We start from the raw sequence: 25,105 nt of genomic DNA, 5'->3' as shown, positions 1-25,105 counted from the left end.
TGGTGTGTTGGTGTGTGTGTGTGAGATGTGGTGTGTTGGTGTGTGTGTGAGATGTGGTGAGTTGGTGTGTGTGTGTGATGTGGTGTGTTGGTGTCTGTGTGATGTGTTGTGTTGGTGTGTGTGTGATGTGGTGTGTTGGTGTGTGTGTGTGAGTGAGATGTGGTGTGTTGGTATGTGTGTGTGTGATGTGGTGTGTTGGTGTGTGTGTGTGAGATGTGGTGTGTTGGTGTCTGTGTGATGTGTTGTGTTGGTATGTGTGTGTGTGATGTGGTGTGTTGGTGTGTGTGTGTGAGATGTGGTGTGTTGGTGTGTGTGTGCGTGTGATGTGGTGTGTTGGTGTGATGTGGTGTGTTGGTGTGTGTGTGATGTGGTGTGTTGGTGTGTGTGTGTGAGATGTGGTGTGTTGGTGTGTGTGTGTGTGATGTGGCGTGTTGGTGTGTGTGTGTGAGATGTGGTGTGTTGGTGTGTGTGTGAGATGTGGTGTGTTGGTGTGTGTGTGAGATGTGGTGTGTTGGTGTGTGTGTGAGTGAGATGTGGTGTGTTGGTGTGTGTGTGTGATGTGGTGTGTTGGTGTGCTTGTGTGAGATGTGGTGTGTTGGTGTGTGTGTGAGATGTGGTGTGTTGGTGTGTGTGTGAGTGAGATGTGGTGTGTTGGTGTGTTTGTGTGAGATGTGGTGTGTTGGTGTGTGAGTGAGATGTGGTGTGTTGGTGTGTGTGAGTGTGATGTGGTGTGTTGGTGTGTGTGAGATGTGGTGTGTTGGTGTGTGTGTGTGAGATGTGGTGTGTGTGTGAGATGTGGTGTGTTGGTGTGTTTGTGTGAGATGTGGTGTGTTGGTGTGTGTGTGAGATGTGGTGTGTGTGTGTGATGTGGTGTGTTGGTGTGTTTGTGTGAGATGTGGTGTGTTGGTGTGTGTGTGAGATGTGGTGTGTTGGTGTGTGTGTGAGTGAGATGTGGTGTGTTGGTGTGTGTGTGTGTGATGTGGTGTGTTGGTGTGTTTGTGTGAGATGTGGTGTGTTGGTGTGTGTGTGAGATGTGGTGTGTTGGTGTGTGTGTGTGTGATGTGGTGTGTTGGTGTGTGTGTGATGTGGTGTGTTGGTGTGTGTGTGATGTGGTGTGTTGATGTGCGTGTGTGATGTGGTGTGTTGGTGTCTGTGTGATGTGGTGTGTTGGTGTGTGTGTGATGTGGTGTGTTGGTGTGAGTGAGATGTGGTGTGTTGATGTGCGTGTGTGATGTGGTGTGTTGGTGTCTGTGTGATGTGGTGTGTTGGTGTGTGTGTGTGTGATGTGGTGTGTTGGTGTCTGTGTGATGTGGTGTGTGATGTGTGTGTGATGTGGTGTGTTGGTGTGTGTGTGATGTGGTGTGTGATGTGGTGTGTGTGTGAGTGTGGTTCTTGAGTGGCCTGTGTATTTGTGCAATGGTGCCGCGGTTAGCGCTACGCTGCGCTACGAACCCGGCACCCGAATTCGATTCCCGCTCAAGGCCAACACCGGTGACGATTATCTGAACCGGTCCTGGGCCTCCCCTACGTCAACTCAGCCTCAAATGAGTGCCTGGTGCGATGTGTAGTGAACATCGCCACTGGGGAGACAAAGGCGGTCGGGCGTCGTGCTGGCCACCCACCCCCTTGTGTACCGTGACGGCCTTCATAGGTGCTACCCGCTATCAGCACTTGCCCCAACAGTCTTGTTAGAGGCTACACGGGGGATCTTTGTCTTTGTTTCCTTCATAGGTGCTGCTGCTGCTACTCGCTAACAGCACTTGCCCCGACAGTCTGCTAGAGGCTACACGGGGGATCTTTGTCTTTGTTTCCTTCATAGGTGCTGCTGCTGCTACTCGCTAACAGCACTTGCCCCGACAGTCTGCTAGAGGCTACACGGGGGGTCTTTGTCTTTGGTGATAGTGGTGGTGGAGCGGTGGCATAGCGGTTAGCGCGCCGCGTCACGAGCCCGGCTGCGAACCCGACTTCGATTCCCCGGCTCACGGCCAACGCCAACCGAGGCCGGTGACGATCTTCTGAACCGGTCCTCGGCTGGCCCTCGAACGATCCGTCGGCGGCGTGAGAGACACCGCACGTCGCTCCGTCCATGGGCGGCCCATGGCAGAGCGACGACAACGCGACTTCGCGCGTCCGGGCGGTCGGGCCCGGGAAAGCCGCGTCGGGAGCAAAGCGACGCGGTGCATCGCCGCGACGTTGCCTCCTTCGCGTCCGAGGATCGGTGCATCTCGTTGTCACGTGGGGCGGGGGGGGGGGGTGGGGCGGTGGGGTGGATGACCACAGTCGCACGGCTACCGCTGGCGAGTTTCGAAGAAGAAAAAAAATTAACCCGTAAAAACAAAGTTTTTCACTATAAATCCTTTATACGCGTGGCGGCTAGAGTCTTCTCGTCCTCTGGCTTGAGATGGCTGCCACCTATGGGTCAGATGATTGCCTGCCACCATTAAGCAATTGGTAATTAAATATAATTTATTTTTCCTAAAAAGTGTAAAATTTTGGGAAAAAATTTTTCACGAAAATAAATTGTCACGCACGACGGAGTCTGTGTGCAAAATGTCAGCTCGATTGGATCACGGGAAGTGGGTTAAAAAACGACCGAAAGATTTGCACGGTCGTAAGCACGCAAGCAAGCGAGCAAGTGAACTTAATATAAAGGATTTAAAAAAATGTCCCCGCTTGTGCATCAGGGTCGTGAAATCGGCATCTGTTGCGATCGCCCCAACAGTCTGTTGAGGCTGCACGGTGGGGGGCGGTGGGGGGGGGGGAGTCTTAGCATGTGTTTTTTTACGCCTGCCCGCCCGCCCGCCCGCCCGCGCCGGATTTCACTTCATTAACTCCGCTGCAGGCCCCGCCGCTCATCCCCTTCATTTTGTTTCGTCCTTGAGAAGAAGAAAAAAAACGAGAGAGAAAATAAATAAATTGTTATTATTTCATCCCAGAGGTCACCTCTGGCCGGCCACGGTCAGCTAGGAGATGTTGACGACCTCGCCCGGTATACAGGAGGTCGTGGGTTCGATTCCGACCATGTGATGCCCGCTGCTGTGTATTTGAAGCTTGCGTGTCTCGCTCTCTCCCCATGGTGAGATGTTAACTATCTCGCCTGGTATACAATAGGTCATGGGTTCGATCCTGACCCTGACACCTGCTGTATATGTGGAGTTAGGGTGTTTTTCTCTCCCCGTGGTGAGACGTTAACTACCTCGCCCGGTATACAGGAGGTCGTGGGTTCCATCCTGTGACGCCTGCTGCTGTATATTTGGAGTTTGCGTGTCTCTCTCTCTCATCATCATCACGGTGGCTAGGAGATGTTAACTACCTCGCCTGGTGTACAGGAGGTCGTGGGTTCCATCCCGTGACGCCTGCTGCTGTATATTTGGAGTTTGCGTGTCTCTCTCTCTCATCATCATCACGGTGGCTAGGAGATGTTAACTACCTCGCCTGGTGTACAGGAGGTCGTGGGTTCCATCCCGTGACGCCTGCTGCTGTATATTTGTAGTTTGTGTTTCTCTCTTTCTCTCCCGTGGTCACGTCACGGTGTTCAGGGTACGTCAACCCGTCGTTTAGTTTCTACGTCAGCCCCCCATTGAGCTCTTTTTAATTTTTAGAAGCGTTCACCACCACAAAAAAACGATGGCTCAACGCAAAGTGGCCTTTTGTGTTTTACCGGCACGGTGGCGGATCAAATGACCGATGAACGGGTGACGTTGATTCCAGCGACGGACTGCCAGGACCGGTTCAAGATAATGGAACTCGGCCCACCGCCGCCGGTGTGCGTAGCGTGGCACGCGCTAACCACTGCGCCACCGCTCCCCGCAACTAATTCCGCCCCCCCCACCCCCTCCGCTCGCGCCAAGCTCAGTGATGTCGATGAGAGAGAAGACACAAACCCCACCCCCGCTCCCTCCAGAGACCCAATTAAACAAAGCTTAGAAGAAGCTCTCATTAAACAATCAGGTCCCTTTCCCACTCGGGTGATGTTGATTTGCCTCCCGGCCAAGTTTGCGTGTACGTGTGTACGTGTGTACGTACGTTGAACTTCTCTCGCCCCGTACGTAACTAACCGTGCTAATACGTGTGTACGTAGAACTTCTTTAGCACCGTACGTATCCGACCATGCTAATACGCACGTATGCACGCTGAAACTCCTTTCGCACCGTACGTATCCGACCATGCTAATACGTACGTATGCACGCTGAAACTCCTTTCACACCGTACATATCCGGCCATGCTAATACGCACGTATGCGCTGAAACTCCTTTCGCACCATACGTATCCGACCATGCTAATACGTACGTATGCACGCTGAAACTCCTTTCGCACCGTACGTATCCGACCATGCTAATACGTACGTATGCGCTGAAACTCCTTTCGCACCGTACGTATCCGACCAAGCTAATACGTACGTATGCACACTGAAACTCCTTTCGCACCGTACGTATCCGACCATGCTAATACGTACGTATGCGCTGAAACTCCTTTCGCACCGTACGTATCCGACCATGCTAATACGTACGTATGCACGCTGAAACTCCTTTCGCACCGTACGTATCCGGCCATGCTAATACGTACGTATGCGCTGAAACTCCTTTCGCACCGTACGTATCCGGCCATGCTAATACGTACGTATGCATGCTGAAACTCCTTTCGCACCGTACGTATCCGACCATGCTAATACGCACGTATGCGCTGAAACTCCTTTTGCACCGTACGTATCCGACCATGCTAATACGTACGTATGCACGCTGAAACTCCTTTCGCACCGTACGTATCCGACCATGCTAATACGTACGGATGCACGCTGAAACTCCTTTCGCACCGTTCGTATCCGGCCATGCTAATACGTACGTATGCACGCTGAAACTCCTTTCGCACCGTACGTATCCGGCCATGCTAATACGCACGTATGCGCTGAAACTCCTTTCGCACCGTGCGTAGCAAACCGCGCTAATTGGAGGAGGATTAGCCGATAGCGCTCGCTTGCTTAACCCAGGGGCACGGCAAACATAGAATAACAAGGCGAGCCATTTTAGTTTTCGAATTGGATATTTCAAGAGCCGGCGACGCGCCTGGTGCATACGAGGCGGCGGTTCTCGACAAATAACTTCACGAAGAAGTTCCGCAAAGAACCCGCGGGTTTGCCGACCCGCCTGGCCCAACCACTCCGTCAGTCCGCCACGCGTTGACGCTCAGACTGACGTCTGTATTACTTTTTTCTTCTTGTTTTTTTCGGTAAAGTCACGTAGACTCTGTCGCCTCGACGGACCTGGTTTTCACCTGAGGACGGCTGCTTGCGTTGTGGCCGAAACGTCGTGAGAATAATTTTATTATGTTTTATTTTTATTATTTCATTATTTCCATTCTACGTGACTCTACCGAAAGAACCAAGAAGATGAATCCCTGCAGTCACGAAAGCTTTAAATCAAAATTTATTACTTTTTTGTTTTTTACCCTGGCCGTCACAAGTGATAGCCCGACGAAGTGGCTTATCATCATCAAGTGGACATTTATGGCTGCCAAATACTCTTGAGCGCCCATCGATTTTAAATGTGGAGGGGAAAAAAACCACGCGACCGCGGGGAAAGAGAGAGGGGGGCACTCACTCCAAATATACAGCAGCAGCAGGCGTCACGGGGTCGGGGTGGAACCCACGAACTCCTGTACACCAGGCGAGGTAGTTCACATCTCACCACGGAGCGAGAGCGAGACACGCCAACTCCAAATATACAGCAGCAGGCGTCGTCAGAGTCGGGATCGAACCCACGACCTCCTGTACGCCAGGCGAGGTAGTTCACATCTCCTAGCCATCATGATAATGATGATGATGAGAAAGAGAGAGACACGCAAACTTAAAAAATACAGCAGCAGGCATCGTCAGAGGTCAGCATCGAACCCACGACTTCTGCGCACCAGGCGAGGTAGTCAACATCTCAGACACCGCTGCGCCCACGACTTTCGCTCTCAACAACACTGCCCTCTTTCCGTCTTCCCTCACCCCCCCTCCCTCCCTGCCCCCCCACCCCCCCCCCCCACCGATGCCCACCCCGGCTCCCCCGTACAGAGGAGCAGGTGCCCGCCGGCTTCCCGCGCATCGACATGGCACCGCAGCTCAAGGTGGTGGAGCGCACGCGCACCGTCACCATGCTGTGCGCTGCCAGCGGCAACCCGGAGCCCGCGGTCACGTGGTACAAGGACTACCTGCCCCTCGACGTGGCGGCCAGCGACGGGCGCATCCGCCTGCTACCCGCCGGTGAGGCCTTCGCTTGCCCACGCGCGAAGAGAACCATCCCCCCCTCTCCTCGCCTCCCTCTGGCCTCCTCCCACCCCATGCTCCCCATACCCCCCCCCCACTACCAAAGACAAAGACCCCCCACCACCACCCCCGTATAGCCTCAACAGACTGTTGGGACAAGTGGCGTTAGTGAGTAGCACCTACGAACTCTGCAGCAACGACAACAACATCCGCCGTTCGCCGCTAAGCGGCGGTGGGCGTCGCCACGACGCTTGTGCCAGGCCAGGCCTACAAGTGCAGACGCGCAGACAAACGCACAGATGAACACACACAACCACACACGACCACACACGAACACACACGACCACACACGACCACACACGAACACAAAAAGACAAAGATCCCCCCCCCCCCCCGTATAGGCTGTAACAGACTGTGAGGGCAAGTGCTGTTAGCGAGCACCTATGAAGGCCGGCACGGCAAACGAGGGGGCGGGTGGCCAACACCACGCCCGGCCTGCCTTTGTCTCCCCTGTGGCGATGTGCACACATCGCACCAGGTACACATTTGAAGCTGAGTCGGCCGATTCTGATAATCGTCACCGGTGTTGTTGGCCGTGAGCGGGAATCGAACTCAGGCCGCCGGGTTCGCACAGGAAAAGGGGGTTAGCCTCTAAAGGCAAACTGTTTATAAAGGTTTAAAATTGGCGTAGCCCAAGTGTCAGCATTGTGGGCGGGGCAGCTGATGTTAATGTGAGTGGTGGGCGGGGCAGCTGATGTTAATGTGAGCGGTGGGCGGGGCAGCTGATGTTAATGTGAGTGGTGGGCGGGGCAGCTGATGTTAATGTGAGTGGTGGGCGGGGCAGCTGATGTTAATGTGAGTGGTGGGCGGGGCAGCTGATGTTAATGTGAGTGGTGGGCGGGGCAGCTGATGTTAATGTAGGTGGTGGGCGGGGCAGCTGATGTTAATGTGAGTGGTGGGCGGGGCAGCTGATGTTAATGTGAGTGGTGGGCGGGGCAGCTGATGTTAATGTGAGTGGTGGGCGGGGCAGCTGATGTTAATGTGAGTGGTGGGCGGGGCAGCTGATGTTAATGTGAGTGGTGGGCGGGGCAGCTGATGTTAATGTGAGTGGTGGGCGGGGCAGCTGATGTTAATGTGAGTGGTGGGCGGGGCAGCTGATGTTAATGTGAGTGGTGGGCGGGGCAGCTGATGTTAATGTGAGTGGTGGGCGGGGCAGCTGATGTTAATGTGAGTGGTGGGCGGGGCAGCTGATGTAAGTGAGGGGGCAGGGCAGCTGATGTTAATGTGAGTGGTGGGCGGGGCAGTTGATGTTAATGTGAGTGGTGGGCGGGGCAGTTGATGTTAATGTGAGTGGTGGGCGGGGCAGCTGATGTTAATGTGGGTGGTGGGCGGGGCAGCTGATGTTAATGTGAGTGGTGGGCGGGGCAGCTGATGTTAATGTGAGTGGTGGGCGGGGCAGCTGATGTTAAAGTGAGTGGTGGGTGGTGACCGTGGCGGTGGTTGGTTTTCCACCAATTGAAGGGCTGCCAGGTAAAAATGAACTACCATCTACATGGCAGAGGCTCGGTCCCATTAGCAGCAGTTGCACTTTAACAACTCTGGCACCCCCCCCCCCCCCCCTCTCAGCCAGTCTACATAACAAAGGCTCAGTCCGTTGTTATGTAGACTAGTCGTAGTCTCAAGCCGCACCAACCTTACCATAATAATAAAAAAGGGGCCTGTCCTGGTTCATATACGGGGTAGTATCTCTTGGAATCTCTCATTTACTTGATACAGCGAGCGTGCTGTGACGGTTCCACCTGAACATGGAAGCTTGTGTTGCCTCCGAAACGTCGTGATTTTTTTATTTTTTTTATTTTACTTTTATTAATTTAAATTTTAATTTTTTACCTACGTGACTTTACCGAAAAAACTTAGGAATATAAAAATTAGCATGTTAATGTAAGATCGGTGAGCGGCCTCCACGGCGAGCGCGCTGAGGTGGCTATGTTAATGTGAGAGATTAGCGTGTTAATGAGAGAGATTAACATGTTAATGTGAGAGATTAGCGTGTTAATGTGAGAGATTAGCGTGTTAATGAGAGAGATTAACATGTTAATGTGAGAGATTAGCATGTTAATGTGAGAGATTAGCGTGTTAATGTGAGAGATTAGCAGGTTAATGTGAGAGATTAGCGTGTTAATGGCAGATCGCAGAGCCGCAACCTCTAGGTCGGCGCGCGATGGTGGCTGTGCAAGTGTGAGAAATGTAACCTGTTAATGTGAAATCGTAGAGCCGAAAATAACAACTAACATCGCAAGGTGGTAGGATGGGAACATTGCAGCCAGTTGTGACTTAAACTGGTTGATAACGTCCTTCCAATGATTGCTCAGTTTGTACCCATCTTCTCGGTGGAAATTGTGTCTGTGGTTTTATATATCGATGGCTTCATGAACGAATCTTTGTTGATAGCCAGTGGGTTTGCAAAGTACTTTCGTCTTAGAGAAATCAATTTTGTGTGAGCCCACCGCGTTAAAACAATGATCAGCCACGGCCGAGGTATTGGTCCTACCGTGTTTCAGATCCGCCTTGCGTTCACGAACACGGGTTCGAGACATGTCGCTTAGTTTCCCCAATGTAACTCCTGCCGCAGACACAGCTTAGTTTGTAGACGCCGGGGTATTGCATGTCAGGGATCACATCCTTCACAGATGGGATCAGATCACGGATTTGATGTACTGTGTTAAATCGAATCTGGATCTTGTGTTTGCTCATGATTTTGGAAATATTTTTGGTAACCCCTGCTATGAGAGGGGAGGGGTGCAGAGTGAGATGAGAGGGGAGAGGTAGGAGAGTGCGTGGAGGGGAGTGGAGTGAGATGAGAGGGGAGAGGCAGGAGAGCGCGTGGAGGGGAGTAGAGTGAGATGAGAGGGGAGAGGCAGGAGAGTGCGTGGAGGGGAGTAGAGTGAGATGAGAGGGGAGAGGCAGGAGAGTGCGTGGAGGGGAGTGGAGTGAGATGAGAGAGAGGAGAGGCAGGAGAGTGCATGGAGGGGAGTAGAGTGAGATGAGAGGGGAGTGGAGTGAGATGAGAGGGGAGAGGCAGGAGAGAGCGTGGAGGGGAGTGGAGTGAGATGAGAGGGGAGAGGTAGGAGAGTGCGTGGAGGGGAGTGGAGTGAGATGAGAGGGGAGAGGCAGGAGAGTGCATGGAGGGGAGTAGAGTGAGATGAGAGGGGAGTGGAGTGAGATGAGAGGGGAGAGGCAGGAGAGAGCGTGGAGGGGAGTGGAGTGAGATGAGAGGGGAGAGGTAGGAGAGTGCGTGGAGGGGAGTGGAGTGAGATGAGAGGGGAGAGGTAGGAGAGTGCGTGGAAGGGAGTGGAGTGAGATGAGAGGGGAGAGGCAGGAGAGTGCGTGGAGGGGAGTAGAGTGAGATGAGAGGGAGAGGCAGGAGAGTGCGTGGAGGGGAGTGGAGTGAGATGAGAGGGGAGAGGCAGGAGAGTGCGTGGAGGGGAGTGGAGTGAGATGAGAGGGGAGAGGCAGGAGAGTGCATGGAGGGGAGTAGAGTGAGATGAGAGGGGAGTGGAGTGAGATGAGAGGGGAGAGGCAGGAGAGAGCGTGGAGGGGAGTGGAGTGAGATGAGAGGGGAGAGGTAGGAGAGTGCGTGGAGGGGAGTGGAGTGAGATGAGAGGGGAGAGGTAGGAGAGTGCGTGGAAGGGAGTGGAGTGAGATGAGAGGGGAGAGGCAGGAGAGTGCGTGGAGGGGAGTGGAGTGGGATGAGAGGGGAGAGGCAGGAGAGTGCGTGGAAGGGAGTGGAGTGAGATGAGAGGGGAGAGGCAGGAGAGTGCGTGGAGGGGAGTGGAGTGAGATGAGAGGGGAGAGGTAGGAGAGTGCGTGGAAGGGAGTGGAGTGAGATCAGAGGGGGAGGCAGGAGAGTGCGTGGAGGGGAGTGGAGTGAGATGAGAGGGGAGAGGTAGGAGAGTGCGTGGAGGGGAGTAGAGTGAGATGAGAGGGGAGAGGCAGGAGAGTGCGTGGAGGGGAGTGGAGTGGGATGAGAGGGGAGAGGCAGGAGAGTGCGTGGAAGGGAGTGGAGTGAGATCAGAGGGGGAGGCAGGAGAGTGCGTGGAGGGGAGTGGAGTGAGATGAGAGGGGAGAGGTAGGAGAGTGCGTGGAGGGGAGCAGAGTGAGATGAGAGGGGAGAGGCAGGAGAGTGCGTGGAAGGGAGTGGAGTGAGATGAGAGGGGAGAGGCAGGAGAGTGCGTGGAGGGGAGTGGAGTGAGATGAGAGGGGAGAGGCAGGAGAGTGCGTGGAGGGAAGTGGAGTGAGATGAGAGGGGGGAGGCAGGAGAGTGCGTGGAGGGGAGTGGAGTGAGATGAGAGGGGAGAGGTAGGAGAGTGCGTGGAGGGGAGCAGAGTGAGATGAGAGGGGAGAGGCAGGAGAGTGCGTGGAAGGGAGTGGAGTGAGATGAGAGGGGAGAGGCAGGAGAGTGCGTGGAGGGGAGTGGAGTGAGATGAGAGGGGAGAGGCAGGAGAGTGCGTGGAGGGGAGTAGAGTGAGATGAGAGGGGAGAGGCAGGAGAGTGCGTGGAGGGGAGTAGAGTGAGATGAGAGGGGAGTGGAGTGAGATGAGAGGGGAGAGGCAGGAGAGTGCGTGGAGGGGAGTAGAGTGAGATGAGAGGGGAGTGGAGTGAGATGAGAGGGGAGAGGCAGGAGAGTGCGTGGAGGGGAGTAGAGTGAGATGAGAGGGGAGAGGTAGGAGAGTGCGTGGAGGGGAGTGGAGTGAGATGAGAGGGGAGAGGCAGGAGAGTGCGTGGAGGGGAGTAGAGTGAGATGAGAGGGGAGAGGTAGGAGAGTGCGTGGAGGGGAGTGGAGTGAGATGAGAGGGGAGAGGCAGGAGAGTGCGTGGAGGGGAGTAGAGTGAGATGAGAGGGGAGGGGAGAGGTAGGAGAGTGCGTGGAGGGGAGTGGAGTGAGATGAGAGGGGAGAGGCAGGAGAGTGCGTGGAGGGGAGTAGAGTGAGATGAGAGGGGAGTGGAGTGAGATGAGAGGGGAGAGGCAGGAGAGTGCGTGGAGGGGAGTAGAGTGAGATGAGAGGGGAGAGGTAGGAGAGTGCGTGGAGGGGAGTGGAGTGAGATGAGAGGGGAGAGGCAGGAGAGTGCGTGGAGGGGAGTAGAGTGAGATGAGAGGGGAGAGGTAGGAGAGTGCGTGGAGGGGAGTGGAGTGAGATGAGAGGGGAGAGGCAGGAGAGTGCGTGGAGGGGAGTAGAGTGAGATGAGAGGGGAGGGGAGAGGTAGGAGAGTGCGTGGAGGGGAGTGGAGTGAGATGAGAGGGGAGAGGCAGGAGAGTGCATGGAGGGGAGTAGAGTGAGATGAGAGGGGAGTGGAGTGAGATGAGAGGGGAGAGGCAGGAGAGTGCGTGGAGGGGAGTAGAGTGAGATGAGAGGGGAGTGGAGTGAGATGAGAGGGGAGAGGCAGGAGAGTGCGTGGAGGGGAGTGGAGTGAGATGAGAGGGGAGAGGCAGGAGAGTGCGTGGAGGGGAGTGGAGTGAGATGAGAGGGGAGAGGCAGGAGAGTGCGTGGAGGGGAGTGGAGTGAGATGAGAGGGGAGAGGCAGGAGAGTGCGTGGAGGGGAGTGGAGTGAGATGAGAGGGGAGAGGCAGGAGAGTGCGTGGAGGGGAGTAGAGTGAGATGAGAGGGGAGAGGCAGGAGAGTGCGTGGAGGGGAGTAGAGTGAGATGAGAGGCGAGTGGAGTGAGATGAGAGGGGAGAGGCAGGAGAGTGCGTGGAGGGGAGTAGAGTGAGATGAGAGGGGAGTGAGATGAGAGGGGAGAGGCAGGAGAGTGCGTGGAGGGGAGTAGAGTGAGATGAGAGGGGAGAGGTAGGAGAGTGCGTGGAGGGGAGTGGAGTGAGATGAGAGGGGAGAGGCAGGAGAGTGCGTGGAGGGGAGTAGAGTGAGATGAGAGGGGAGAGGTAGGAGAGTGCGTGGAGGGGAGTGGAGTGAGATGAGAGGGGAGAGGCAGGAGAGTGCGTGGAGGGGAGTAGAGTGAGATGAGAGGGGAGTGGAGTGAGATGAGAGGGGAGAGGCAGGAGAGTGCGTGGAGGGGAGTAGAGTGAGATGAGAGGGGAGTGGAGTGAGATGAGAGGGGAGAGGCAGGAGAGTGCGTGGAGGGGAGTAGAATGAGATGAGAGGGGAGTGGAGTGAGATGAGAGGGGAGAGGCAGGAGAGTGCGTGGAGGGGAGTAGAGTGAGATGAGAGGGGAGAGGCAGGAGAGTGCGTGGAGGGGAGTGGAGTGAGATGAGAGGGGAGAGGCAGGAGAGTGCGTGGAGGGGAGTGGAGTGAGATGAGAGGGGAGAGGCAGGAGAGTGCGTGGAGGGGAGTAGAGTGAGATGAGAGGGGAGTGGAGTGAGATGAGAGGGGAGAGGCAGGAGAGTGCGTGGAGGGGAGTAGAGTGAGATGAGAGGGGAGTGGAGTGAGATGAGAGGGGAGAGGCAGGAGAGTGCGTGGAGGGGAGTAGAGTGAGATGAGAGGGGAGTGGAGTGAGATGAGAGGGGAGAGGCAGGAGAGTGCGTGGAGGGGAGTAGAATGAGATGAGAGGGGAGTGGAGTGAGATGAGAGGGGAGAGGCAGGAGAGTGCGTGGAGGGGAGTAGAGTGAGATGAGAGGGGAGAGGTAGGAGAGTGCGTGGAGGGGAGTGGAGTGAGATGAGAGGGGAGAGGCAGGAGAGTGCGTGGAGGGGAGTAGAGTGAGATGAGAGGGGAGAGGTAGGAGAGTGCGTGGAGTGGAGTGAGATGAGAGGGGAGAGGCAGGAGAGTGCGTGGAGGGGAGTAGAGTGAGATGAGAGGGGAGAGGTAGGAGAGTGCGTGGAGGGGAGTGGAGTGAGATGAGAGGGGAGAGGCAGGAGAGTGCATGGAGGGGAGTAGAGTGAGATGAGAGGGGAGTGGAGTGAGATGAGAGGGGAGAGGCAGGAGAGTGCGTGGAGGGGGGGAAGAGTGAGATGAGAGGTAGGAGAGGCAGGAGAGGGTGCGTGGAGGGGAGCAGTGGTGTTGTTTACACTCCGCACCCGGTGCTCATTTGAGGCTGAGTCGACCTAGGGGAGGCCCAGGACCGGTTAACCGCTACCACTACCGCTCCCCGCTACTACTCACCTACCTACTCACATACACACACACCTAATCACACACCGACTCACATCAATACAACACACACACACAGAGAGAGAGAAACTCGATCCATCGATTTTAAACCTTCACCCGTTCAGAGCCCTTACAACGGCCGCGATCGATGCGGCAGAAGTAAACGCGTTACAATCAGCATCCGTTTTTTTGTTCGGGGTTGAGGGGGGGGGGCACGGGGGGGCGTTGAAGAAAACGACGGCGGGCAAACTCCCTGCGCCTCGCGGCAAGAAGGGCCTGGGTTTGATACCCGCCTGGGTGGAATTTCCAGGTGTCTATTGTGCGTCTGAAGTTTGGCAACGTTCTCTCTACCCCCCCCCTCCTCGCGTCCTCCCCCCCCCCCCCCCCCATTTTTCTGCGTATGTTTTCCTCCGTGATCACTCATAGCCGCGGTGGCTAGGAGATGTTAACTCCCTCGCCTGGTATACAGGAGGTCGTGGGTTCGATCCCGACCCCTGACAATGCCTGCTGCTGTATATTTGGAGTTTGCGTGTCTCTCTCTCTTATCATCATCACGGTGGCTAGGAGATGTTCACTACCTCGCCTGGTCTACAGGAGGTCGTGGGTTCTATTCTGACCCTGACGATGCCTGCTGCTGTGTATTTGGAGTTTGCGTGTCTCTCTCATCATCATCATCACGGTGGCTAGGAGATGTTAACTACCTCGCCTGGTATACAGGAGGTCGTGGGTTCTATTCTGACCCTGACGATGCCTGCTGCTGTGTATTTGGAGTTTGCGTGTCTCTCTCATCATCATCACGGTGGCTAGGAGATGTTAACTACCTCGCCTGGTGTACAGGAGGTCGTGGGTTCTATTCTGACCCTGACGACGCCTGCTGCTGTATATTTGGAGTTTGCGTGTCTCTCTCTCTCATCATCATCACAGTGGCTAGGAGATGTTGACTACCTCGCCTGGTCTACAGGAGGTCGTGGGTTCGATCCCGACCCTGACGATGCCTGCTGCTGTGTATTTGGAGTTTGCGTGTCTCTCTCTCTCATCATCATCATCACGGTGGCTAGGAGATGTTGACGACCTCGCCTGGTCTACAGGAGGTCGTGGGTTCGATCCCGACCCCGTGACGCCTGCTGCTGTATATTTGGAGTCTGCGTGTCTCTCTCTCTGTGGTCGCGTGGATTTTTCTCCGGGGTCCTCCGGTTTTCCCTTCCACATTGAGAATCGACGTCACCTGTGGCCTCCTCCTCTAGGTCAGCTCAGCCTCAAACGGGTACCTCGGTGGGAGGTGTAAAACATCATCACTGGGTAGACAGAGGCGGGTGGGCGGGCGGGCGTGATGTACGTTCTTGCACCGAACTTCTTTCACACCATTCGCAGCCAACCCGTGCCAAATCGGGGACGCGATGTCCATCCAACCAACCCACCTCTCCTCCCCCTCTTCGTGTGCCGTGCCGGCCTTCACAAGGTGCTGCTGCTGCTAACAGCACTCGTTGTTAGCCTCCTAAAAACTACACGGTTTGGGGGGGAGGGGGCGGTCTTTATCTTTGATGATGATGGCGGCGGCGATGATTAAGGGATAGAGAGATTTGGATGTAGGGATGTGGAGCGCACGGCGGTTAAATAACGTCGTTCGGTCGGTGAGTTGCATGAAAACTCAGAAGGGGGCTGGCGACATTAAACATTAAACAAAAAAACCCGTCGTGGGGTCCGTGCGTGGCGACGGAGTCCTAGGCGAGCCAAGCTTGCCGAGCAGATGGAACAGCGCAGATAGAGGATTAAAGAGGCGGCTGCTGCTGCTGCTACTGCTGCCACTGCCGCTTGCCGAACGCAGCAGGGGCGTACGAGCCGCGTCCAAACCGTCGAACACAGGGAGAGATGTACGCTAGATCGCAGGACGCGTTGTGCATTCTGAGCACAGGACGGATCTGTTGAGGCTGCAGGACTTGTTTTAAGCGTAGGCGACACTCGTTCTAGAATGTGAACGTACGGACAGATGCACGTTAGATCATGTGACTTAGCGGGGGGATAAGCCACATATTTCACACGCGTGTGGAACATAGGGGATGGTACATTAAACAATTCAGGACGTGTTTGAAGCATATAATGACCGCTGTTTAATGCGACACACGCGGGAAGTTGTAGAGTAAAACGTGGGGGGGGGGGGGGGGGGGGGCGGGGTGGGTGGAATACGTTGAAAAATAAAAAAAAATCCGTGCTCGACACGGGAAAGGGTACGGCCACGGTGGAGATGGAGCGACGGAATGAGCTATAATCTCACCTTACTTACATTTCCGCGTAGCGCTTTAACCAAGGCATTGTCGCCACTGGGGAGACAAAGGCGGCCGGGCAGGCGGGCGGGTGCGGTTCTGGCCACTGAGGCCCACAGCTAACAGCACTTGCCCCAACAGTCTGTTAAGGCTACACGGGGGATTCATCTTCTTGGTTCTTTCGGTAGAGTCACGTAGAATGGAAATAATAAAATAATAAAAATGAAACATAATGAAATAATTATCACGACGTTTCGGCCACAACGCAAGCAGCCGTCCTCAGGTGAAGAACAGGTCGGTCTCATTCAGACGCTGTCTTTCCGACAGACCTGTTCTTCACCTGAGGACGGCTGCTTGCGTTGTGGCCGAAACGTCGTGAGAATTGTATTTTATTATGTTTTATTATTATTATATTATTATTTCCCTTCTACGTGACTTTACCGAAAGAACCAAGAAGATGAATTGTATTTCATTATGTTTTATTTTTATTTTTTTATTACTTCCCTTCTACGTGACTTTACCGAAAGAACCAAGAAGATGAATCCCTGCAGTCACGAAAGCTTTACATCGAAATTTACACGGGGGATCTTTGTCTTTTGTGTGCGTGCGTGGAAAGCGGTGGTGGTGGTGGTTAGCGAACCACGCTACGAACCCGGCCACCTGAGTTCGATTCCCGCTCACCGCGGACCAACACCGACGTCGCTGACGGTGATCAGAAACCGGCCCTGGACCGTCTCGTAGGTCGACTCAGCCGTAAATTGAGTACCTGGAGCGGCGGCGGCGGGTTTATAGACGACATCTGCACTCAGTGCGCGGTCGCTGACGACCCTTGCCCCGTCAGCCTACGTGGGCTACGCGGGGGATCTGCGTCTTTGTTTGTGTAATTATAACGGAGGGGTTTTTTTTCGGGGGGGTTTAGATCGCACCACCCCAACAACATCCAATTCAGTCACCGGGGTTCGTCATCCGCAACAATTGCAAACCTCGTTCGCTTGCGTTCCTAATTAGGTTACTTATTGCAATCGTACTAATTAATCTAATTTATAAAATTATTATCATCAATCTAATCAGATTAATTCTAACAATTGTGGTAATTAACTAATTATTGCAATTGTACTTACTAATTAAGCTGATTGTCAGCACAATTACAATTATTGTAATTCTAATTAAAAAAATTGTAATTTACATTGTAATAATGGATAGTAATAATGCATTCATTGAGCATTAAATTATAATTCATTAATTCTAGATTTGAAGCTTTCGTGAGTGCAAGGAATCATCTTCTTAGGTTTTTTCGGTAAAGTCACGTAGAAAGTAAAATAAAATAAAAACAAAAATCACGACGTTTCGGAGGCAACACAAGTCTCCGTCATCAGGTGGGACCGTCACAGCCAGATTATAATTCATTAATATTTTTTGCAATTACAATTGTAACAATGAATCTAATTAAGAACGCAGCGGAAGAAGCTTTTGAGTTGCAAGTGAGAGACATATTGTAACAACTACGATTGCAATAGCGGGTTTACTCTCCAACACACCACCGGTGTGGTGCTGTACTCCTAACGAACTGGGCCACGTTCTGTGGACGTCACACAACCCTCACTAATTGGCTGTGACGGGTGGTGCTGGTGGCGGCGGGTCTAACGGCACAACGTTCATGCTCACGCGGTCTACACCCGAAATAAACCTCTGGTGGATAATACTGGGCGCGAAAGCCTCCTCCTCCTCCTCCGTGTTCAAGTTGTAATCTTTTCTCTTCTTGGTCCTTTCGGTAAAGTCACGTAGAAGGGAAGTAATAAAATAATAAACATAAAACATAATAAAATAATTCTCACGACGTTTCGGCCACAACGCAAGCAGCCGTCCTCAGGTGAAGAACAGGTCGGTCTCATTCAGACGCTGTCTTTCCGACAGACCTGTTCTGCACCTGAGGACGGCTGCTTGCGTTGTGGCCGAAACGTCGTGAGAATTGTATTTTATTATGTTTTATTATTATTATTTTATTATTTCCCTTCTACGTGACTTTACCGAAAGAACCAAGAAGATGAATCCCTGCAGTCATGAAAGCTTTACATTGAAATTTACACGGGGGATCTTTGTCTTTTGTGTGCGTGCGTGGAAAGCGGCGGTGGTGGTGGTTAGCGAACCACGCTACGAACCCGGCCACCTGAGTTCGATTCCCGCTCACCGCGGACCAACACCGACGTCGCTGACGGTGATCAGAAACCGGCCCTGGACCGTCTCGTAGGTCGACTCAGCCGTAAATTGAGTACCTGGAGCGGCGGCGGCGGGTTTATAGACGACATCTGCACTCAGTGCGCGGTCGCTGACGACCCTTGCCCCGTCAGCCTACGTGGGCTACGCGGGGGATCTGCGTCTTTGTTTGTGTAATTATAACGGAGGGGTTTTTTTTCGGGGGGGTTTAGATCGCACCACCCCGACAACATCCAATTCAGTCACCGGGGTTCGTCATCCGCAACAATTGCAAACCTCGTTCGCTTGCGTTCCTAATTAGGTTACTTATTGCAATCATAAAAATTAATCTAATTTATAAAATTATTATCATCAATCTAATCAGATTAATTCTAACAATTGTGGTAATTAACTAATTATTGCAATTGTACTTACTAATTAAGCTGATTGTCAGCACAATTACAATTATTGTAATTCTAATTAAAAAAATTGTAATTTACATTGTAATAATGGATAGTAATAATGCATTCATTGAGCATTAAATTATAATTCATTAATTCTAGATTTGAAGCTTTCGTGACTGCAAGGAATCATCTTCTTAGGTTTTTTCGGTAAAGTCACGTAGAAAGTAAAATAAAATAAAAACAAAAATCACGACGTTTCGGAGGCAACACAAGTCTCCGTCATCAGGTGGGACCGTCACAGCCAGATTATAATTCATTAATATTTTTTGCAATTACAATTGTAACAATGAATCTAATTAAGAACGCAGCGGATGAAGCTTTTGAGTTGCAAGTGAGAGACATATTGTAACAACTACGATTGCAATAGCGGGTTTACTCTCCAACACACCACCGGTGTGGTGCTGTACTCCTAACGAACTGGGCCACGTTCTGTGGACGTCACACAACCCTCACTAATTGGCTGTGACGGGTGGTGCTGGTGGCGGCGGGTCTAACGGCACAACGTTCATGCTCACGCGGTCTACACCCGAAATAAACCTCTGGTGGATAATACTGGGCGCGAAAGCCTCCTCCTCCTCCTCCGTGTTCAAGTTGTAATCTTTTCTCTTCTTGGTCCTTTCGGTAAAGTCACGTAGAAGGGAAGTAATAAAATAATAAACATAAAACATAATAAAATAATTCTCACGACGTTTCGGCCACAACGCAAGCAGCCGTCCTCAGGTGAAGAACAGGTCGGTCTCATTCAGACGCTGTCTTTCCGACAGACCTGTTCTGCACCTGAGGACGGCTGCTTGCGTTGTGGCCGAAACGTCGTGAGAATTATTTTATTATGTTTTATTATTATTATTTTATTATTTCCCTTCTACGTGACTTTACCGAAAGAACCAAGAAGATGAATCCCTGCAGTCACGAAAGCTTGACATCGAAATTTACACGGGGGATCTTTGTCTTTTGTGTGCGTGCGTGGAAAGCGGCGGTGGTGGTGGTTAGCGAACCACGCTACGAACCCGGCCACCTGAGTTCGATTCCCGCCCACCGCGGACCAACACCGACGTCGCTGACGATGATCAGAAACCGGCCCTGGACCGTCTCGTAGGTCGACTCAGCCGTAAATTGAGTACCTGGAGCGGCGGCGGCGGGTTTATAGACGACATCTGCACTCAGTGCGCGGTCGCTGACGACCCTTGCCCCGTCAGCCTACGTGGGCTACGCGGGGGATCTGCGTCTTTGTTTGTGTAATTATAACGGAGGGGTTTTTTTTGGGGGGGGTTTAGATCGCACCACCCCAACAACATCGAATTCAGTCACCGGGGTTCGTCATCCGCAACAATCGCAAACCTCGTTCGCTTGCTTTCCTAATTAGGTTACTTATTGCAATCGTACTAATTAATCTAATTTATAAAATTATTATCATCAATCTAATCAGATTAATTCTAACAATTGTGGTAATTAACTAATTATTGCAATTGTACTTACTAATTAAGCTGATTGTCAGCACAATTTCAATTATTGTAATTCTAATTAAAAAAATTGTAATTTACATTGTAATAATGGATAGTAATAATGCATTCATTGAGCATTAAATTATAATTCATTAATTCTAGATTTGAAGCTTTCGTGACTGCAAGGAATCATCTTCTTAGGTTTTTTCGGTAAAGTCACGTAGAAAGTAAAATAAAATAAAAACAAAAATCACGACGTTTCGGAGGCAACACAAGTCTCCGTCATCAGGTGGGACCGTCACAGCCAGATTATAATTCATTAATATTTTTTGCAATTACAATTGTAACAATGAATCTAATTAAGAACGCAGCGGATGAAGCTTTTGAGTTGCAAGTGAGAGACATATTGTAACAACTACGATTGCAATAGCGGGTTTACTCTCCAACACACCACCGGTGTGGTGCTGTACTCCTAACGAACTGGGCCACGTTCTGTGGACGTCACACAACCCTCACTAATTGGCTGTGACGGGTGGTGCTGGTGGCGGCGGGTCTAACGGCACAACGTTCATGCTCACGCGGTCTACACCCGAAATAAACCTCTGGTGGATAATACTGGGCGCGAAAGCCTCCTCCTCCTCCTCCGTGTTCAAGTTGTAATCTTTTCTCTTCTTGGTCCTTTCGGTAAAGTCACGTAGAAGGGAAGTAATAAAATAATAAACATAAAACATAATAAAATAATTCTCACGACGTTTCGGCCACAACGCAAGCAGCCGTCCTCAGGTGAAGAACAGGTCGGTCTCATTCAGACGCTGTCTTTCCGACAGACCTGTTCTGCACCTGAGGACGGCTGCTTGCGTTGTGGCCGAAACGTCGTGAGAATTGTATTTTATTATGTTTTATTATTATTATTTTATTATTTCCCTTCTACGTGACTTTACCGAAAGAACCAAGAAGATGAATCCCTGCAGTCACGAAAGCTTGACATCGAAATTTACACGGGGGATCTTTGTCTTTTGTGTGCGTGCGTGGAAAGCGGCGGTGGTGGTGGTTAGCGAACCACGCTACGAACCCGGCCACCTGAGTTCGATTCCCGCCCACCGCGGACCAACACCGACGTCGCTGACGGTGATCAGAAACCGGCCCTGGACCGTCTCGTAGGTCGACTCAGCCGTAAATTGAGTACCTGGAGCGGCGGCGGCGGGTTTATAGACGACATCTGCACTCAGTGCGCGGTCGCTGACGACCCTTGCCCCGTCAGCCTACGTGGGCTACGCGGGGGATCTGCGTCTTTGTTTGTGTAATTATAACGGAGGGGTTTTTTTTCGGGGGGGTTTAGATCGCACCACCCCGACAACATCCAATTCAGTCACCGGGGTTCGTCATCCGCAACAATCGCAAACCTCGTTCGCTTGCGTTCCTAATTAGGTTACTTATTGCAATCGTACTAATTAATCTAATTTATAAAATTATTATCATCAATCTAATCAGATTAATTCTAACAATTGTGGTAATTAACTAATTATTACAATTGTACTTACTAATTAAGCTGATTGTCAGCACAATTACAATTATTGTAATTCTAATTAAAAAAATTGTAATTTACATTGTAATAATGGATAGTAATAATGCATTCATTGAGCATTAAATTATAATTCATTAATTCTAGATTTGAAGCTTTCGTGACTGCAAGGAATCATCTTCTTAGGTTTTTTCGGTAAAGTCACGTAGAAAGTAAAATAAAATAAAAACAAAAATCACGACGTTTCGGAGGCAACACAAGTCTCCGTCATCAGGTGGGACCGTCACAGCCAGATTATAATTCATTAATATTTTTTGCAATTACAATTGTAACAATGAATCTAATTAAGAACGCAGCGGATGAAGCTTTTGAGTTGCAAGTGAGAGACATATTGTAACAACTACGATTGCAATAGCGGGTTTACTCTCCAACACACCACCGGTGTGGTGCTGTACTCCTAACGAACTGGGCCACGTTCTGTGGACGTCACACAACCCTCACTAATTGGCTGTGACGGGTGGTGCTGGTGGCGGCGGGTCTAACGGCACAACGTTCATGCTCACGCGGTCTACACCCGAAATAAACCTCTGGTGGATAATACTGGGCGCGAAAGCCTCCTCCTCCTCCTCCGTGTTCAAGTTGTAATCTTTTCTCTTCTTGGTCCTTTCGGTAAAGTCACGTAGAAGGGAAGTAATAAAATAATAAACATAAAACATAATAAAATAATTCTCACGACGTTTCGGCCACAACGCAAGCAGCCGTCCTCAGGTGAAGAACAGGTCGGTCTCATTCAGACGCTGTCTTTCCGACAGACCTGTTCTGCACCTGAGGACGGCTGCTTGCGTTGTGGCCGAAACGTCGTGAGAATTATTTTATTATGTTTTATTATTATTATTTTATTATTTCCCTTCTACGTGACTTTACCGAAAGAACCAAGAAGATGAATCCCTGCAGTCACGAAAGCTTGACATCGAAATTTACACGGGGGATCTTTGTCTTTTGTGTGCGTGCGTGGAAAGCGGCGGTGGTGGTGGTTAGCGAACCACGCTACGAACCCGGCCACCTGAGTTCGATTCCCGCCCACCGCGGACCAACACCGACGTCGCTGACGATGATCAGAAACCGGCCCTGGACCGTCTCGTAGGTCGACTCAGCCGTAAATTGAGTACCTGGAGCGGCGGCGGCGGGTTTATAGACGACATCTGCACTCAGTGCGCGGTCGCTGACGACCCTTGCCCCGTCAGCCTACGTGGGCTACGCGGGGGATCTGCGTCTTTGTTTGTGTAATTATAACGGAGGGGTTTTTTTTGGGGGGGGTTTAGATCGCACCACCCCAACAACATCGAATTCAGTCACCGGGGTTCGTCATCCGCAACAATCGCAAACCTCGTTCGCTTGCTTTCCTAATTAGGTTACTTATTGCAATCGTACTAATTAATCTAATTTATAAAATTATTATCATCAATCTAATCAGATTAATTCTAACAATTGTGGTAATTAACTAATTATTGCAATTGTACTTACTAATTAAGCTGATTGTCAGCACAATTTCAATTATTGTAATTCTAATTAAAAAAATTGTAATTTACATTGTAATAATGGATAGTAATAATGCATTCATTGAGCATTAAATTATAATTCATTAATTCTAGATTTGAAGCTTTCGTGACTGCAAGGAATCATCTTCTTAGGTTTTTTCGGTAAAGTCACGTAGAAAGTAAAATAAAATAAAAACAAAAATCACGACGTTTCGGAGGCAACACAAGTCTCCGTCATCAGGTGGGACCGTCACAGCCAGATTATAATTCATTAATATTTTTTGCAATTACAATTGTAACAATGAATCTAATTAAGAACGCAGCGGATGAAGCTTTTGAGTTGCAAGTGAGAGACATATTGTAACAACTACGATTGCAATAGCGGGTTTACTCTCCAACACACCACCGGTGTGGTGCTGTACTCCTAACGAACTGGGCCACGTTCTGTGGACGTCACACAACCCTCACTAATTGGCTGTGACGGGTGGTGCTGGTGGCGGCGGGTCTAACGGCACAACGTTCATGCTCACGCGGTCTACACCCGAAATAAACCTCTGGTGGATAATACTGGGCGCGAAAGCCTCCTCCTCCTCCTCCGTGTTCAAGTTGTAATCTTTTCTCTTCTTGGTCCTTTCGGTAAAGTCACGTAGAAGGGAAGTAATAAAATAATAAACATAAAACATAATAAAATAATTCTCACGACGTTTCGGCCACAACGCAAGCAGCCGTCCTCAGGTGAAGAACAGGTCGGTCTCATTCAGACGCTGTCTTTCCGACAGACCTGTTCTGCACCTGAGGACGGCTGCTTGCGTTGTGGCCGAAACGTCGTGAGAATTGTATTTTATTATGTTTTATTATTATTATTTTATTATTTCCCTTCTACGTGACTTTACCGAAAGAACCAAGAAGATGAATCCCTGCAGTCACGAAAGCTTGACATCGAAATTTACACGGGGGATCTTTGTCTTTTGTGTGCGTGCGTGGAAAGCGGCGGTGGTGGTGGTTAGCGAACCACGCTACGAACCCGGCCACCTGAGTTCGATTCCCGCCCACCGCGGACCAACACCGACGTCGCTGACGGTGATCAGAAACCGGCCCTGGACCGTCTCGTAGGTCGACTCAGCCGTAAATTGAGTACCTGGAGCGGCGGCGGCGGGTTTATAGACGACATCTGCACTCAGTGCGCGGTCGCTGACGACCCTTGCCCCGTCAGCCTACGTGGGCTACGCGGGGGATCTGCGTCTTTGTTTGTGTAATTATAACGGAGGGGTTTTTTTTCGGGGGGGTTTAGATCGCACCACCCCGACAACATCCAATTCAGTCACCGGGGTTCGTCATCCGCAACAATCGCAAACCTCGTTCGCTTGCGTTCCTAATTAGGTTACTTATTGCAATCGTACTAATTAATCTAATTTATAAAATTATTATCATCAATCTAATCAGATTAATTCTAACAATTGTGGTAATTAACTAATTATTACAATTGTACTTACTAATTAAGCTGATTGTCAGCACAATTACAATTATTGTAATTCTAATTAAAAAAATTGTAATTTACATTGTAATAATGGATAGTAATAATGCATTCATTGAGCATTAAATTATAATTCATTAATTCTAGATTTGAAGCTTTCGTGACTGCAAGGAATCATCTTCTTAGGTTTTTTCGGTAAAGTCACGTAGAAAGTAAAATAAAATAAAAACAAAAATCACGACGTTTCGGAGGCAACACAAGTCTCTGTCATCAGGTGGGACCGTCACAGCCAGATTATAATTCATTAATATTTTTTGCAATTACAATTGTAACAATGAATCTAATTAAGAACGCAGCGGATGAAGCTTTTGAGTTGCAAGTGAGAGACATATTGTAACAACTACGATTGCAATAGCGGGTTTACTCTCCAACACACCACCGGTGTGGTGCTGTACTCGTAACGAACTGGGCCACGTTCTGTGGACGTCACACAACCCTCACTAATTGGCTGTGACGGGTGGTGCTGGTGGCGGCGGGTCTAACGGCACAACGTTCATGCTCACGCGGTCTACACCCGAAATAAACCTCTGGTGGATAATACTGGGCGCGAAAGCCTCCTCCTCCTCCTCCGTGTTCAAGTTGTAATCTTTTCTCTTCTTGGTCCTTTCGGTAAAGTCACGTAGAAGGGAAGTAATAAAATAATAAACATAAAACATAATAAAATAATTCTCACGACGTTTCGGCCACAACGCAAGCAGCCGTCCTCAGGTGAAGAATGAGGACGGCTGCTTGCGTTGCGGCCGAAACGTCGTGAGAATTGTATTTTATTATGTTTTATTTTTATTATTTTATTATTTCCCTTCT

At 50.9% G+C, this 25,105-nt stretch overlaps 1 protein-coding gene across 1 annotated transcript in view; it reads left to right on the top strand.

Annotated features, from left to right (window-relative positions):
- LOC144734362 (receptor-type tyrosine-protein phosphatase S-like) overlaps nucleotides 1-25,105 on the top strand; it is a 232,586-nt gene that overhangs the window by 72,357 nt on the left and 135,124 nt on the right. Inside the window, 1 exon segment of the mRNA XM_078616477.1 lies at nucleotides 6,056-6,244. Within this exon segment, the coding sequence (XP_078472603.1) occupies nucleotides 6,056-6,244 (189 nt within the window).

Source organism: Lampetra planeri, chromosome 3 (genome assembly GCF_965212315.1).
Source record: "Lampetra planeri chromosome 3, kcLamPlan1.2.h2, whole genome shotgun sequence".
NCBI lineage: Eukaryota > Metazoa > Chordata > Hyperoartia > Petromyzontiformes > Petromyzontidae > Lampetra > Lampetra planeri.
The sequence above is the reverse complement of the archived record's forward strand: the minus strand, read 5'-3'. Positions and strand labels throughout refer to the sequence as shown.